General features: G+C 33.9%; 1 protein-coding gene across 2 annotated transcripts in view; it reads left to right on the forward strand.

Annotated features, from left to right (window-relative positions):
• The first annotated feature begins 6117 nt into the window (after positions 1–6117).
• Positions 6118–17746, forward strand: part of PIK3C2G (phosphatidylinositol-4-phosphate 3-kinase catalytic subunit type 2 gamma) — a 327581-nt gene continuing 315952 nt past the window's right edge. Inside the window, exons 1-3 of one of the 2 annotated variants that reach the window (XM_046012794.1) lie at positions 6118–6810; positions 11732–11814; positions 15223–15380. In XM_046012794.1, coding sequence (XP_045868750.1) covers positions 6133–6810; positions 11732–11814; positions 15223–15380 — 919 coding nt within the window. In that variant the 5' untranslated portion in view covers positions 6118–6132. The remainder of the gene's footprint in view (positions 6811–11731; positions 11815–15222; positions 15381–17746) is intronic. The other variant, XM_046012795.1, reaches the window with a different exon arrangement.

A 17746-nucleotide genomic window follows, 5' to 3' on the forward strand; every position in this document is an offset into this window, starting at 1 on the left:
TATATATTCCACCCCCCGCCCCTGTTATTTGTTTTGTTTCTTCCACATAAGAGTGAAATCATGTGGTATTTGTCTTTCTCTGACTGACTTATTTTGCTTAGCATTATGTTCCCTAGGTTTATCCATATTGTTACAAATAGTATTCCTACGTGTGTGTGTGTGTGTGTGTAGATAGATGATAGATAGATAGATAGATAGATAGATAGATAGATATCACCTTTTCTTTATCTATTCCCCTACTGATTGATACTTGGGCTGCTTCCATATCTTGGCAATTGTAAATAATGTAATGATGCAATCAACATAGGGGATGCACTTATCCCTCTGAATTAGTGTTACTTGTATTTTGGGGGTAAATATCCAGTAGTTCATTTACTGGATCATAGGGTGGTTCTATTTTTAACCTTGTGAGAAATCTCCATACTGTTTTCCACAGTGGTGTACCAGTTTGCATTCCCACCAACACTGCAAGAGGGTTTTTTTTTTCCTCCATGTCTTTGCCAATATGTGTTTCTTGTGGTTTTGATTTTAGCCATTCTGACAGGTGCAAGGTGATAACCTCATTGTAGTTTTGAGTTGCATTTCCCTGGTGATGAGTGATCTTAAGCCTCTTTTCATGTGTCTGTTATCTATTTGTATGTCTTCTTTGGAGAAATGTCTCTTTGTGTCTTCTGTCCTTTTTTAAATTGGATTATTTGTTTTTTGACTGTTGAGTTGTATCAGTTCTTTATATATTTTGGTACTAACCCTTTATCATATAGGTCATTTGCAAAGATCTTCTCCCATTCAGTAGGTTACCTTTTATTTTTATTGACTGTTCCCTTCATTGTGCAGAAACATTTTATTTTATCATTGTCCTAATAATTTATTTTTGCTTTTGTTTCCCATTGCCTCAGAAGACATATCTAGAAAAATGTTGCTATAGCCGATGTCAGAGAGATTACTGTCTGTGCTCTCTTCAAGAATTTTTATGGTTTTAGGTCTCACATTTAGGTCTTTAATATACTTTGAGTTTATGTTTGTGTATGATAAAGGAAAGTGGTCCAATTTTATTATTTTTGCATGTGGCTGTCTGGTTTTCCCAACACCATTTGTTGAAGATACGGTCTTTTTCCCATTGAATAGTCATTCTTCCTTTGTCAAAGATTAATTGGCCATATAATTGTGGGTTTATTTCTAGGTTTGCTGTTCTATTCCATTGATCTATGTGTCCATTTTTATGTCAGACTGTACTCTTTTAATTACTACTGCTTTGTAATATAACTTAAAGTCTGGAATTGTGATACTTCCAGCTTTGTTTTTCTTTTCAAGATTGTTTTGGCTATTCAAGGTCTTTTGTGGTTCCATACAAATTTTAGGATTTTTTTTCTAGTTCCTTGAAGAATGTTACTAGTATTTTGATAGGAATTAAATTAAATGTGTAGATTGCTTTGGGTAGTATAGACCATTTTTAATAATATTTTATTTATTTATTTGAGAGAGACAAAGACAGTGAGAGAGAGCATGAGTAGGAAGGAGAGGGAGAAGCAAGCTCCCCACTGAGCAGGGAGCTTGACACAGGTCTTGATCCCAAGACCCCAGATCATGACCTGAGCCAAAGGCAACTGCCTAACTGGGTGAGCCATCCAGGTGCTCCATTTTAGACCTTTTAACAGTATTTGTTCGTCCAATCCATGAGCATTTAATGTCTTTCCATTTCTTTGTGTCATCTGGAATTCCTTTCATCAGTGTCTTACAGTTTTCAGGGCACAGATCTTTCACCTCTTTAGTCAACTTTGTTCCTAGATATTTTGTTGGTTTTGTTGCAATTTTAAGTTGGATTATTTTCTTGATTTCACTTTTTGCTCCTTCATTATTAGTGTATAGGAATGCAACAGATTTCTGTACATTAATTTTTGTATCCTGTGAATTTACTGAATCCATTTATCAGTTCCAGTAGTTTTTTGGTGGAGTCATTAGGGTTTTCTATATATAGTATCACATAATCTGCAAATAGTGAGAGTTTTACCTTTTCCTTACAAATTTGGATGCCTTTTTTTTCTCTACGTTATAGTCTAATTGCTGTACCTAGAACTCCCAGTGCTATGGCAAATAAAAATGTTGAGAGTGGATATCCTTAACTTGTTCTTGACCTCAGGAGGAAAGCTCTCAGTTTTTCCCTATTGAGTATGCTGTTGGCTGTGGGTTTTTCATAGAAGGCCTTTATCTTGTTGAGGTCTATTCCTTCCAGACCTACTTTGCAAAGGGTTTTTATCATTAATGGATGTTGTACTTTGTCTAATGTTTTTTCTGCATCTACTAAAATGATCATGTGGTTTTTATTCTTTCTCTTATTAATGTGACATATCGCATTGAATGTTTTGTGAATATTGAACCACACTGTATCCTGGGAATAAATTCCATTTGGTCATGGCATATGGTTTTTTTAATGTATTGTTGAACTTGCTTTGGTAATATTTTGTTAAGGATATTTGCATCTATATTTATAAGAAATATTGGTCTGTTGTTCTCTTTTTAAAAAAAAAGATTTATTTAAGAAAAAGAGAGAACACAAGCAGGGGGAGGGATACAGGGTGAGGGAGAGAAAATCCTCACACTGACTCCCCACTGAGTATGAAACACATCACAGGGCATGATCCCAGGACCTTGAAATCATGACCTGAACTGAAATCAAGAATCGGACACTTAACAGACTGAGCCACCCAGGTGCCTCTGTAGTTCTCTTTTTTGTTGTTGTCTTTATCTGGGTAATACTGGTCTCAAAGAATGAATATGGAAGTTTTCATTCCTCTTGTATTTTTTGGAATAGTTTGAGAGGAACAGGTATTAACTCTTCTTTAAAGGTTTGGTAGAATTCACCGTGAAGCCATCTGGTCTAGGATTTTTGTTTTTTGGGAGTTCTTTGATTACTGATTCAATTTCATTGCTGGTAATTGGTCTATTAAATTTTCTATTTCTTCCTACTTTAGTTTTGGTAGGTTATGTTTCTAGGAGTTTATCCATTTCTTCTAAGTTGTCTAGTTTGTTGGCACAAAGGTTTTCATAACATTCTCTTAAAACTATATTCTGTAATGTTGGTTGTTCTTTCTCCTCTTTCATTAGTGATTTTATTTATTTGGGTACTCTCTCTTTTTTGTTTTTTGGAGAGTCTTGTGAGAGGCTTATCAATTTTGGTGATTTTCCATTTTGCTGGGTTTGGGTTTTACTTGTCAATTTATTAAAATCGTCTTAATGTAGCCAAATTTCCCCTATTTAAGGTAAGACAGAGCAGGCTGGGCTAAGAAAGATAGGATATTAACTCTGGTTGTCAGAATTAAAGTCACATCTACTGACAAATCCTGAGTTTCATGACAGAGTCTGATAAGGAAGTCTCATTTTTGTTTTAATATTTATTTATTACTATTATTTATTTATTTTTATTTTTTTATTATTTATTATTTTTTATTATCATGTTTAGTATTTATTAATTTTAGAGAGAGAGAGCAAGAACATGGGGGGGGGGAGACCCAGAGGGTGAGGGAGAGAGAATCTCAAGTAGGCTCCATGCCCAGTGTGGAGCCCAACTTAAGGCTCTATCCCATAGTCCCAAGATCATGACCTGAGCCAAAACCAAGAATTAGAAGCTTAACTGACTGCACCATCCAGGTGTCCTGAGTTTCATTTGTTTTAATGAACCATACATTCATTATTAACATGAAGATTAAAAAATGGCAATTCCTGAAAAAGAGTGTGGCTAGATAATGTGACCTATGAATTAGAATAGTTTGGAATAACATTTTATAGATTGATTTTTGGGTTAACACTTTATTCTATATACTTCTTAGTTACAGCTCTTGAAAGTCTTTCCCAAATCTATAGTGTAATTCTTGACTGCATTGAACTGAAATTTTTGGCCAAATCTATCACTTCAATTTCTTGAGTAAAGCAGTATAATAAATCTAATTCATTTATTTCTTAGGTGATTATGAGCTTTATATAAATCTTACTGCCAACAGAATAATAATCAACTGCCATTGCAAAATATTGATAATTATATTTGATAGTGAGCCACTATTATAATTATCCCCCTTTTTTAGTCTTTAACACACAAACATATATTTGTTAAGGGAATTAATAAATTCATAAAAATGACACAAATACTTTTCAATTTCATTCTCTTATAATTCAATTATAATTTTTAAAAATTTTTTAAGGATTATTTATTTATTTATTTATTTGACAGAGAGGGATCACAAGTAGGCAGAGAGGCAAACAGAGAGAGAGAGGAGGAAGCAGGCTTTCTGCCGAGCAGAGAGCCCAATGCAGAACTCGATCCCAGGACCCTGAGATCATGACCTGAGCTGAAGGCAGAGGCTTAACCCACTGAGTCACCCAGGTGCCCCTATAATTTTTTAACTTATTAATTCATCAGTTCAACAAATACAAATGCACAGTTACTATGAGTAAAGCAAAATACTAGGTACTGAGCTATAAGTGAGAAAGATTAACATGGTCTAATGATATAATGGAAAAGTGAAATCTTACATATATAGTGTCTATTGAAGTTGTCCTGAGGCAGCAGGAAAACCACTAAAAAGCTATATCCAGAAGAGATACTTGCTTAATTTCTAAATACATCACTATAATATAAGAAAAAAAAATGGATTACAGAACACAGGAATGGATGCAGAAAGTATAGAAGCAGTTTCAGAGACAACACCATATTCCACATAAGGAATAAAACCTTTAGACTAGCACCATGACAGCAGCAGACAGAAGATTTTCTATAGGAACTGGTAGTTTATTTGATATAGGAGAATCAAGATGAGGTAAGATTCAAAGATGAAACTCTGGCTTCTGGTCTGAGCAAATGAGTGGATGTCATTTTCTGTTACAGAAAAATGGAATAGGAGCAGGTTCTTGGGTGAACTATGATACAAGTTTTGGACTTTCAAAGAGGGGACATTGAGAAGGTAATAATAAGAACAGTCTAGGTTGGAGTCATTAACATGTAAATCAAGCCGCAGGAAGTAAGAAATAACTTACAAGGAGAGAAAAGAAGCTCTGGCAAGAGTCAGGTGGAAAATGAGTAATAGGCAAAGGAGTTTTTGATAAAGAATAAACAAAGAAGGACTTAGAGAGTACAGCATCACAGAGAGTCAAAGTAAGAAAGCAAAAAAACTTAAAATGAGAAGTATGGTGAATGAAATCAAGTATTGTAGAGAGATAAAGTAAAATAGAAACTGATGAATATCGGGGTGCCTGGGTGGCTCAATAGGTTAAGTGTCTGGTTTCCGCTCAGGTCATGATCCCAGGGTCCTGTGATGGAGCCCCAGAAAGGGTTCCCTGCTGAGTGAGGAGCTTGCTTCTCTCTCTCTCCCTCTGCCTGCATCTTCCTTCTCTCTCTCTTTCTCTCTCTCTCTCTTTCTGTCAAATAAATAAATAAAATATTTAAGTTAAAAAAAAAGACACTGATGAGTGTCAACTGAATTTACTGACATGAATCTCATTGGTGAACTTACTGAAAGTCATTTTGGAGAAGTAGTGAAAGAAGTTTACAATTATTTAAAGAGTTTTGGGAAGAGGATGAGAGGGTCTAGCCAACCTACAAGATAATTGGTTATGCAAAGGAGAAAAAAGTTAAGACTATGTTTAGGAATGAGTAACCGCTGATCAAGAAAAGACTTTAGCTAATAGAAGACTTTAACTTGCTAGCATACTTACAGATGATTGAATACAGAGGGAGATGATAAGTGGAGGAAAGCGGATCTTCAGTAGGAAAATTAGTTTCAAAGGGAAATATTGAGTTTTGAATGATTCATGAAATTCCTGTCATAATTCAGGTAGACTTATTTTTCTCTTATAGGAGTTTAGCAAATGTAAAGTCAATACTCCTCCAAGAGACTTTAATGTTGTGAGCCTGATGGAGTTTTAGATTATCCATGAATCTTTTCATTTGCTAAGGAGAAGCTTCAAAACTATTGTTTATATGTATTCATCATATTTATTTTTTGCAAGTTCTTTATTTCTAATTAATTGAAGAATTTTTTGTTTCTTTTCATGTTTTCTCTAGGAAAATTCCTCTCCTCTTTTATAGTATCATCAGGTAGACATCTGAGCAGAATCAACACTCTCAATTACATAAAATAAACAATGGCATATTATAGGAAAACAGATCTAAATACCAGTGAAACACATCAAGAGCCGCATGAGCACCAAGAATTTCACTCTGTAAATCAGTTCCTTTTCCCTAGCCAAGTCGGTCTGGGGTTTGATCAGCTAGTAGATGAGATCAGTAATAAAATTCCACTCTGTCAGACTGAAATGGAAGAAAACACTGTTTTTGTACCCAGTGCACCAAGCGGGAACTCAAGAAAGCATTCATTAGATGAAACACACCAAACACTTTTGAATGAATTCACTTCTAAAAGCTCAGAACTCTCTTGTCACCAGGTTAGGAAAATACCGGTAATTGGTTTTAGGAGCTCTGTGCTACCAAAACTTGAAAACACGAACAAAGCAACCTCTTGGGGAAACCGCATAGGAAAATATCATGGAGCTGATGATTACAGGTTCAATATTTCAGTTTCATCATCTACTAGTCTGGATAAAATTAATTCACAGAGAGAATTAGAAAATGAAAATCACAACTACCACATAGGATTTGAAAGCAGCATCCCTTCTATGTATCCATCCTTCTCAACTGACTTCACGTCAAAAGAAGAGAATAACAGATATAGAAATATGGACATTGTGGAACGTTCTCTGATGCCTTTTGAAGGGTCTTCTTTACCCAGGACCTGGGAAAATACATGGCCAAAGAATAGAAAGGTATGTATCATATATGTTGACCTAAAAAAAAAAAAAAAGAATCTGAAAGAATCATTCAGTAATGCATTGGATTAATTTGGTGATGAGGGTCACTCATCTTGAACAGGAAAATGTATTACTATTATTTGTGGAAAAATAATTTATTATTCACAAATTTTGCATTCCTAAATTAAGGACTTTTTTCTGAAGAAAGAAAAAAATTTTATATCATTTTTAAAGTTCCAATTTGGTTACAACTAAATAAAATGTTATATAGCACTTACATTTTATTGGATAAAAATATCATAATTGGAGGCTTTGAAGAAAGTACTTTTGAGTCTTATTGTGTTATTATGCACATACAGAAACATACATACATCTCATAGATTTATATTTTGAGTCATACTGTCATAAATTAAAACTTTATGTCATTATGGTAGGAAAAATGTCCTTTTCCCCAGAGTCTCCTAAATTATACTGTTGGCAGGCATCTTCTACTGGGATTATTCCAAGAGTAGGAAATTATGCAATCATTGTGCAATTCATCCTTATGGTTTCATCAGCAGTTCTCCAATCACTTAAGTCACCATAGCGTTTTTTGTATAATAGTTGAGTATTTCTCTGCTTACACTGAGTCTAGACACAAGTGAAACTGAAAGTAAACAGGAGGGGGGGGGAGAAAAGAAAAGAAAAAGAAACATTATTGCAGCTACAATTTGCAGGGTGAAGCAAAAGGATTCCTCATTTATTCAATAACTATCATATTCTTAAAATAAACATGATATACTAGGCATAATGAACGAAAAGAAAAGACATGATACTTGATTTCAGAAATAGCATATTGCTCAAATTAACTTGTCAACAAATAATGTCAACAGAGTAAAATAACAGAGAGAATGAGTCCATAGGAGAAGAAATACCTAATTCTGTCTGAAGCATATGCAGAGGAGGTAGCAACTCAACTCATCTGAATTAAAAGTGATTTTAGAGACATCTATTTCTAATCAGGGCAGAATAACAAGCACTAAACTCCTGATTTCAGGCACTGAACACAAGGCAGTAACAGGACCTGACCCTAGAAGGCAAACATCAATGTGTTGATGATCATCCTCGTTTCTGCTTTGGGGCAGGATAGTAGAGCCCCATTTGAGCAGCAGTATCACTTGAGAAGGCAGAACCTGTATTCCAGAGCAGAATACATTTCCAGCTATGCAAGGAGTGGGAGTCAGAAATTTGCATGGCAGTTGCTGTAGATTTTTGGTCAAGCGATTGTGTTCACTACACACAAGTGTAAGTTACACAGTGCTGAAGTTCTAACCTAGCAAGAGAAGACACTGAGCTGAGTACTTCAGGCATTCAATTGAGATTACCCAAAGCTATCCCGTAAGGGTATAAAACAACAACTCTAGAGTGAATGCTGCACCTACCAAAATAGAAGTACCCTAACAAAAAATAAAATAAAGGCTGAAGAGATCAAAAGATCTAACTGCCTACCAGAGAAAAATTATATACTTTGAAAACAGGACAACACAATTTACAATGTGTCATCTATATTGAACATGTAAATAATAATAAGTGCACAGATATGTAACAAAGCAAGAAATTTTTGCCCCAAGTCAAGAAAATAATCCAGTGATTTTACAAAGAGACTCTGACACAGTCCATATGTTGAAATGAACAGATTGAGACTTTAAGGTGGTTATAAAAGAATGTTGAACCAGATGAAGTAAAAGATGGACATAATGAGTAGACTAATGAAGAATCTCAAGAGAAAGTTAGAAACTACAAAAAATAAAATAAAATAAAGACTATGAAAATCTAGTACTGAAAATATAATACCTGAAATGAAAAATCACCCAGTGATGACAGATCGAAAAAGTTCAACAATTCCCAAAGAGAATAAATACAAAGACAGCCAGATGTAAGACAAATCATATTCAAACATCTGTGAACAAAATGTAAAGAGAAAATCATAAAAGAGAGCAGCAAGGGAAAACAGATTTCACACAGTGGAACAACAATCTGAATTAAAGCAAGTTTCTATCAGAAACAATAGAAGCCAAAAAAAAAAAAAAAAAAAAAAAGAAACAATAGAAGCCAGACAACAATGGAGTGACATTTTAAAAGATATATATCTATACCTATATTTTATATATATGTGTGTGTGTGTGTGTGTGTATCTGTATGTAGACACATACACATATCTGTATGTAGATACACACACATATCTACATACTTTTGTATCCATTGAGTATACATTTCAAAACTTAAAATGAAATAGATACATAAACAAATGTTGAGAGAAATTAGTCAGCTAACATGCACACAGAAATACTAAAGTGTTTTGGATGCAAGCAAAATGATACCAGATGGAATCTAGAAATGAACAAAGTGGGATGCCTGGATGGCTTAGTCAGTTAAGTGTCTGCCTTTGGCTCAGATCATGATCCCAGAGTCCTGAGATCAAGTCCTGCATCGGGCTCCTCGCTCAGTGGGGAGCCTGCTTCTCCCTCAGCCTGGTCTGCCTGTCATTCCCCCTGCTTGTATACTCTCTCTCTGACAAATAAAATCTTAAAAAAAAGAAAAAAGAAATGAACAAAGAGCATTACAAACGGTAAATATATTAGTAACTATGAAAACCGACTTTTAAATTAATTTTTGATAGTTGTTTAAACCAAAACAATAGCATTTTATTGAGTTATTTTACATATATGTCAATAGATGAAAAATATATGACAAGAACAGTATAAAGGATGGAAGGGGTAAATGTTATTTGCTTTTGTGAATTTTTACATTATAAATGCAGTGGTACAGTATTAACTCTAAGTACACTGTGATATGTTAAGGATGCCTATTGTCATTTATAAGCTAAGACAGCCACTGGAAAAATAATACTGAGAAGGAAAACCAAAAATCCAACAAAGGAATTACATGAAATGAGAAAAAGCAAACAAACAAAAAAAAAAAAAAAAACAGGGAAGGAAAAATAGAAGGATAAAATAGAATAGAAACAAATAGAAACAAAAATGAGTACGGCAGTCTCAAATCCAACAATATCCATAAGTATACTAAATATAAATAGAATAAACATTTCAAGTAAAAAGGGGAAATTGACAAACTAGGTAAAAAAAGAAAGATTTAACTGATGAGGGAGCAGGAGGCTGGCTGAGGACAAAGCAAAAGCGGGCACCTTGCACCTCCTTCTCCACCCGCTCCCCTCAGTAATATGTGTAACATTCCTCAGGCACCCCTGACCACCATAAGTAGAGAAACAAATAGTTAACTTGCAGAGATCAAGACAGGAATCTCCCAACTATCTTGATGTTAATGGCTTGCCAAAAAGGCACCTTGTAGGCCCTCTTTAGCATATGAAAGCTCCGTTGAAAACTCCCTTCCCCCTCACCTTTCCCCAACCACAGGGTACATAACCCCCCATCCCTCACAACCCGGGGCAGCAGCTCTTTCTGCCCAAGGGTCCTGTCCCCGTGCTTTAATAAACCACCATTTTGCACCAAAGATGTCTCAAGAATTCCTTCTTGGTCATCGGCTCCGGACCTAACCCCACCGAACTTCACCTAGGTTCTAGAACTTCATCATAACTACTATCTACAAGAGACAAACTCAAGAAAGACAAAAATAAGTTGAAAATAAAAGAAATAAAAAGGTATAATATTGAATCAGCAAACAAAAAGCTGATTATTAACAGCAGAAGAAGTACAGTTCAAAGCAGAGTATTATTAGTATTAGTATTATTACCATTTCATAATGACGACAGGGTCAATCAGGAAGATACAATAAATTTAAACATGTTATGTACCTAATAATAGCTTCAATACACACAAAGCAAAAATTACTTCTTTTAAAGTTAATCATACACCCACTTCTGACTGAGCCATTTATGGACTTATTCATAAATAAAACACAGGTCCATACAAATATTCGTATATGAAAATTAATAGTTTTCTTTATAAAAACTACTAACTGCCCAAATATCCATCCATAGGAAGATGGATAAACAAACTGTGAAATCGGCATCAATAGAATAGTACTCACTGGCAATAAAAAATGAACTACTGATGTGTGATAACACAGATAAATTTAAAAACATATATCATTTAAGTGAAAGAAACCAGAAAGAAAGGGCACATATACTTCTCTATGATGTTAGCCATCTGAATAACCGTAGTTACCAAATGGATGTACAGTTTGACAGAAGGACGTTTGAGGGCACTTTCTAATGTGATGGAGATGTTCTGTATTTTTATTGTGATATTGATAGTATGGTTGTCTACATTCCTCAAACTTAAATTACATATTTAAGATTTATACATTTTCTATATACATTACTTCACTTAAAAAATCCAAAAAATAAAAATAAAAAACAGAATGAATTGAAAGGACGCAGGATGACATGCCCCAAATTGTGCCTCTTTGGCATAAAGATTATTTTAAGTTAAAAGTAATAAATACCCAGCAAATACTGGAAAAACTTCCTCGGTAACTGCTTGAATTTAGGTAGGAAAGGAGACCCTGTTACAGGAAGGGAGCTAATAACAGAGACTCTCCTTTATTACCTAAGGAATTTACCCACATAATAGAGCAAGCTTTCTTTTCAAACATCTTTCCCCTTCTTGCTAATGGCTTTCCTCCCCTTTGTGTCCTGGGCCCCTTCCCCCTCTCCCTAGCTCTAATAAGCTTCCAGTTGCCTCATTGTTTTTGTAATCTCCTGTCTGTGTGGAGTCCCCATACACAGGCCTGTGAAATTTGATTTTCTCCTGTTAGTCTGTCTCCTGTCAATCTGATTCTAAATCCAGCTAGAAGGACCGTAGGGCAAAGGAAGGCCTTCCTTCCTGACAGAATTTTTAAAACAAAATTAAAATTGTAGATTGTATTAATGTTTTCTCCACACCAAACTATATTAATTTAACAGTTTTGTTTTAAGCTGACAGGTTATTCTCTTCAGCTAGTCGAAGTACCTCAAGGCAGTAATAAGACTCTGGCCTCCTTCTGTGACAAAGTAAAAAAGTGAGTGTTGCTATTTCATTAAACTTTGAAATTTGTCTATTTTAATAAATTTGTCTATTTTAATTTAACATCACTGAACTGATTAATTTTGAATCTAAAATGTTAAAGGTTTTTTTAGAATTTTTAACATAATGAAAAATATAAATTTGTGACAAATTAGTTCATTAACTTCTGGGGCATTGTTTTTGTTGTTTTTAGTCAAATAATTTTATTCTCTTAAAAATTCAGTTAAAGCTAAATGTTTCATAATTTCAGACCTGCCCTTGCTATTTGTTGATTATTTAGTTTGCAGTGAATTAATTTCTTATTTAATGACATAACTGATTGACTTCTTTGGTTATGTCACAAAATAGCATAGATTTATCCTTCTTACCTGGGATATACTAGTTTAAAAGGTGAGAGTGCTCTCCTCTTAATAATTTAATCTTACCTTGAATGAACTGCCAAAATAAATGAGCAAGTGCATGGGTGTTTGTCCATTGAAAAACAATCTGTTCACTAGGGAATATTATAAAAACATCACTGATCCTCTTTTCCTCATTTAAAATGAACTTATAATTATAGATGCCTTTTTTTAAGACCAATTTCTCATTTGCAGTTAAAATTTATATAATACCATCTCTTCTATTGCTAAGGTTCCTTAATGTTTTGAAAAATTAATGCATTTACATTTTGTTGTCTTTCTATGTATAGCTGTTTAAAAAATAATACATATACATATAAATGAACTATAACTTATTTATCAGCTATAGCAGCTTGCTACTAAATGATCATTTGGGATTAATCATTAATTTAAAAGGCTATTTGAAAGCCTAATAAATAGTCCATGTATGAGAGATATTTAAATGTAGAACAAACAGAAAAGCAAGGTCTCTGCCTTAAAAAACTTGTAACCCTATTGGAAGAATTGAAAGGCAAACAGATAAAAAACAAAAAATGAAAAACAAAACCAAGGAATTCAAATCCATGAAAATATTTAATTTTTAATTAATGTCTCACTCTTGTTCACAGAAAAAAACTAAAATGACTCTTTGGACTCCTAAATTAGAATCTTTAAAGTTATCAATATTGATTCTTTAAAGAATAAACTACTCACTGTCCCAAACTGACAAGCATTGCCAGGAATTTGACACTTTAAATATAAGATGTGATCATTTCTACCCTCTAAGCATGAGAAATAGCTCTCTTAATATCACAAGATATCACTCAGTATAAATCCATTGACAAAACACTTATTATGCTTTTTCCCATTAATTTTTTTAACACAATGTAATATTTTTAGATGAAATCTTCTTGTGAATGCAGTAGTGATAAAAAGTGTTTTATGTAATGATTTGTCAGTAGCTCATAGTGCATTTCCTGAATTCTTAAATGTAATTTTTCTCAATGGTTCCTTTCAAAGTAACCATGAAAATTAAAACAGACAACCAAACAATAATAAACTTTATAGAGTAGTGAAAGGAAAATATAGGTTAATATTCACACACACTTATCTTCGTTTTCAATAGCTTTCTTTGATGTATACTCATATATAAAATAATTAAATTTATAGATGCAATAAATATTTTGTAAACAAACACACTATTCATTCAACAGCAACTATTTTTGGAGGATCTATGTACTAGGTTATGTCCAAGGCTCTTTATTCAGAAGATCAAACTGAGTTTGAAAGCCAAATTTCCTAAAAGGGGCACAACAGAATGGATTTATGTATCCGGTTTCATCAGTTTTGTTTTTGTTTCTTTTGTCTAGTATTTAAATAACCATACATATAAGTGTTATTAATATTCCTGTTATACACCCTTTAAAGAAGCTGTCTAATTTGTTGGATTTGGTTTCTTGTTGTGACATATTTTTAAGCTCCATCTTTCAAGGAATATGTCATATTTTTGCAAAAACAATACAATACAATGGCATAGCATATTAAAAGTTTTGAACACAGTAGACACTCCACAAAGTTTTAGGAGAGAATAGGTCATTAATGTGCATTTTAAATTTAATTTCCCCAAACAGTAGAATACTTAAATCATGTATGCATAGAGTAGTATCCTATCACATGGTGAATGCCTAATCAAAAAGCCCCTCAACCAGAACTGGAGTCTAGACCTTTACCTTAGGTGTAACAAAGGAGAGTGGCCCATATCTTTATCCTAAACAATGGGTTCTCAACCTGGAGTTTCAGAGTAGCAGCAGTAATGGCTGATGTAAAGATTCCTCCAGAGATCTATTGAATCAGCAAGGATGAGGATGGGACTCAGAAAATAAGGATCCTGATGCATGCCATGCATTTTTTCATTTGTCAGGCCCCTCAAGGAGGGGATGTTTCTGTGCAATTTAAAGGCATAGAGATTAAGCTACTTTAGTGAACAGGACACTACTTTAATGCTACACAAATAGAATGAATGCCAAGGATGTAATTCATATTGATACATTACATAGAATGCATAGTATACCTTCTATACACAGAACGTATAACTTTCTCTGTGGGAATAGCACTACAAAATTTAGATGTCTGCATAATTAATAACAATAACAACCCCCCATGATTTCATGTTCATCATCAAAGGTATTTTAAACATCTTAGTTGCAAATAATTTTATGTTATATTCTATGTGTGGGCAATAACATGGATCAACAAGGATTCAACTATAATACTATATAATGATAATTATACATCATATGGGTGGATATATGCTTCTACAAAAATCTTTTGCATGCTTTTTCACTTTTAATCCTTGCAATAAACCTTTGAAGTAGATATAAATATACTCCTTTGTACAAATAAAGAAACTGGTCAAATAACTTGCCTCCAACATGAAACTACTAAATGGAAGAGTCAGGATTCAAGTTCAAGGCTTCTGGCTCCAAGGATAAACTATTTTGCAATTCTCTGACTCATCTGAGCAATAAAGAATTGTTCAGTGTGTACAAATGACTTTTGGGCTAAATTGCTTAAGTAAAACCCAGAGATTTGTGTAAAATCCAAAAATTTACAGCCAAGAATGGTATTTACCAATTGGGCACAAGATAATTTATTTTTAAAAAATCCTTAAGTCAAAATGAGTGACTTCTAGCTTGAGAACGTTATCAAAAACCAAGGGCAGGCATTCAGGCTTCTGAAGTAATGTCAATGAAGAAAGTAATCATTGTTCAGAGTGAATTTTCATTCCTAATGAATGACAATGTATTCTTAATTGCTTCAAATGAGATGCTCCTGGGGAAATCTAAAGAATGGTCCTTTACAGTTGTTTTGGTATAATTGCAATCTTTACCAATCTGGCCTTGCTAACAGCACTACAGCACAAATCAACTGCTGATTGTTTTCATATTTTAAATCTTCTATAGCAATACTGTGCATAAAGTTTCTTATAATCGTCTCCTAAGTATTATTTTCCATATATTTTTCAGAATCAGAGAAACATACCATGCAGCTGACATTAATTCCAACTCTGGGAAGATCTGGAGCATGACTACAGCATTTCCCTATCAGCTTTTTTCTAATACTAAGTTTAATATAAGTATTTGTATTGATAACTCAACGCAAGTACTTCATTTGATGCCATATGGTAAGCAACCTTGCAAATAAGTATAAAAATGCCCATAAAGCTGGTATAGGCTGCATAGCCTTGAGTCCACAGACTGAAAGCATTAAAAGAAGCATTATTAAATGCTAATATTTTGCCCTGAAGTAGAGTTAAGAGGAAAACAGCTGGAAACCTTTTGTTAACATTTTTTTAGCTATTGTTTTTAAGGACCCTCTGCACATAGCTCACACCCCAGGACACTTTACTTTCCTGCTATAAAACAGTTGATGGCAAGTATAACAAACTTTTAACATATTAAAAACGAAACCTAAATTTCAAAAAGATTATAGATAAAGCATATGAATGAATATGAATGAATATATATGAAAATGGAAATATTACCCATTAGAAACAACTATGTCATTCAAATGTGAATAAATTATGACATAAAACAGGCACCAATACATAGTCTTTATTCCCACTGTACAAACTATAGGAGCCTTATGCATAATGAGCAGATAGATCCTTTGAATCAATCTCTGGGGATGGATCCTGGAATCTGGAAAATGCATGTTATCAAACTCATCAGATGATTCTTATTTTTATTACAGTTTTAGAATCTCTTTAAAGTTGTTTAATATTTTATTTCACTGTTATTGTCAACTATTTTGTAAAACAATAATAGTTCTTCAAACATTAGCTGCTACTAAGTGAGTTTCTGCATATGAATTGTTTTTTCTTGACAAATAATGATCCAACAAATATTTTCTTTCATCCATTGTTATTAATATAATTACTATTTTGCTTTTTTTCTTTCTTGCTCTAGTCAAGATTCTGAGTTAGTACAGATGGCCACAACCATAACAAAGTTATGCTGGAATATTTAGTTAGGACCATCTGGTTTGAAACTAACAAAAACCAACTCCTCCTGCCTTAAGAAGAAAAAACATTCTTAAGGAATATAGAAATTTCTTACAGAATTTAAGAGTAAGAATTCAGCAGATTCAGGAATGTACTAAAGGCACAGATGAATAAGCAGTCCAAAATTCCTGTATGTATCTCACCTCATCTCTTCTATATTACTGCTTCTCAGATTTCCCTTGTTTTCTGCTGACTCATTTCCCTTGCTTTTCCAGAACACATGGAAAGCCAAGCTCTCAAGCTTAAATGCTATTTGGCCAGCTACCTAAAGAAAAGTCAATCTCTTTATTAGATCTAATTCCAAATTTCTAAAAGCAGGATTCTGATTGCCCAGCCAAAATCAGTGGTGTTAAACCCTGAGCCAATCACAGTCTGTGTCATCTTGGCCTCAGTTGCTGGAGAACAGCGAATAACTGTGAACTAGGGAGACCACTTCTCTTCTTCCAGTGTACAATATTTAATTTCCAGCATCTCTCTCTCTCTCTCTGGATATTCTTTTATTGAATGTGGCAAGTTGGAGGTCATACTTTTACAAGAAGTTTCAGGAAAGTGATTAGGTCATTGTGTCAGTGTTAGAGATGTATAGTAGTAAAGAGGATATCTGTACTCTCAGTGATATTAAAAATATTTGTAAGAAGGAGGAAGGGGAAGTGGAGTAAGGAGTTAAGTGTAGAGGAAGAAGGAGGAGGAAGCAGAGGAGAAAGGACACATTCATGAAAACCCAAAGCAGCATACGCCACTGTTGGGAGGAAAACCTTTCCTCTATCCACTTGTATTTGAAGGGGGGTGGAAGTGGTGGCTGTGATTTAGCTGACAATAGACAGATTAGTAGGAGAAAATGCAAAGTTATCGACATATGCATGCAGGGATTACTTGCTGAATACCCAGAGGTAAAGGTTTATATACCAATTTAAAGTAAAAGTGTATGTTTGTGTACAGCGTGTGTCATTTGGAGTTTTAGTAGGAAAAGAGGAACTATATATATGTATTTCTGCTAGTGGGTAGGCAGTCTGTCTCCTTCCTGGAATTTGCAGGAAATTCCCTCAGAAGAAAGTTAATGGAAGCTGTACTTTAGGGAGTCTCTGCTTTAGTCAGACAAAGTTCAGATAAGATTTCAAATGTTTTCACTTTGAAATAATCTATATGCCAAAACTGTAATCCTTTCACGCTTATTAAGTGTTTTACTAGTAAATACAGATGTGCTATAAAGAACAAAATAGTGTATCTTAAGAGTATATCAAGAATGACTTCAATAAAAGGTAGAAGCTGTTCCTAGAAACTTAGAGAATAATGAAACCTAGATAAATAAAGAGGAGGAGATATAAGGCATTTTTACCCAAAGAGAATACTGTTTCCTGAAGAGTGAAGAAATGGAATCCTTTAGAGAAGTAGGTGTTTTGAGCAAAGAATTCTGTGTTCCATAATCTTCAATTAACACTTCAATGAAGATGATTCCCTTGTCCTTATTTCCAAGTACAGAATTACTC

This window comes from Meles meles, chromosome 7, assembly GCF_922984935.1.
Source record: "Meles meles chromosome 7, mMelMel3.1 paternal haplotype, whole genome shotgun sequence".
Taxonomy (NCBI): domain Eukaryota; kingdom Metazoa; phylum Chordata; class Mammalia; order Carnivora; family Mustelidae; genus Meles; species Meles meles.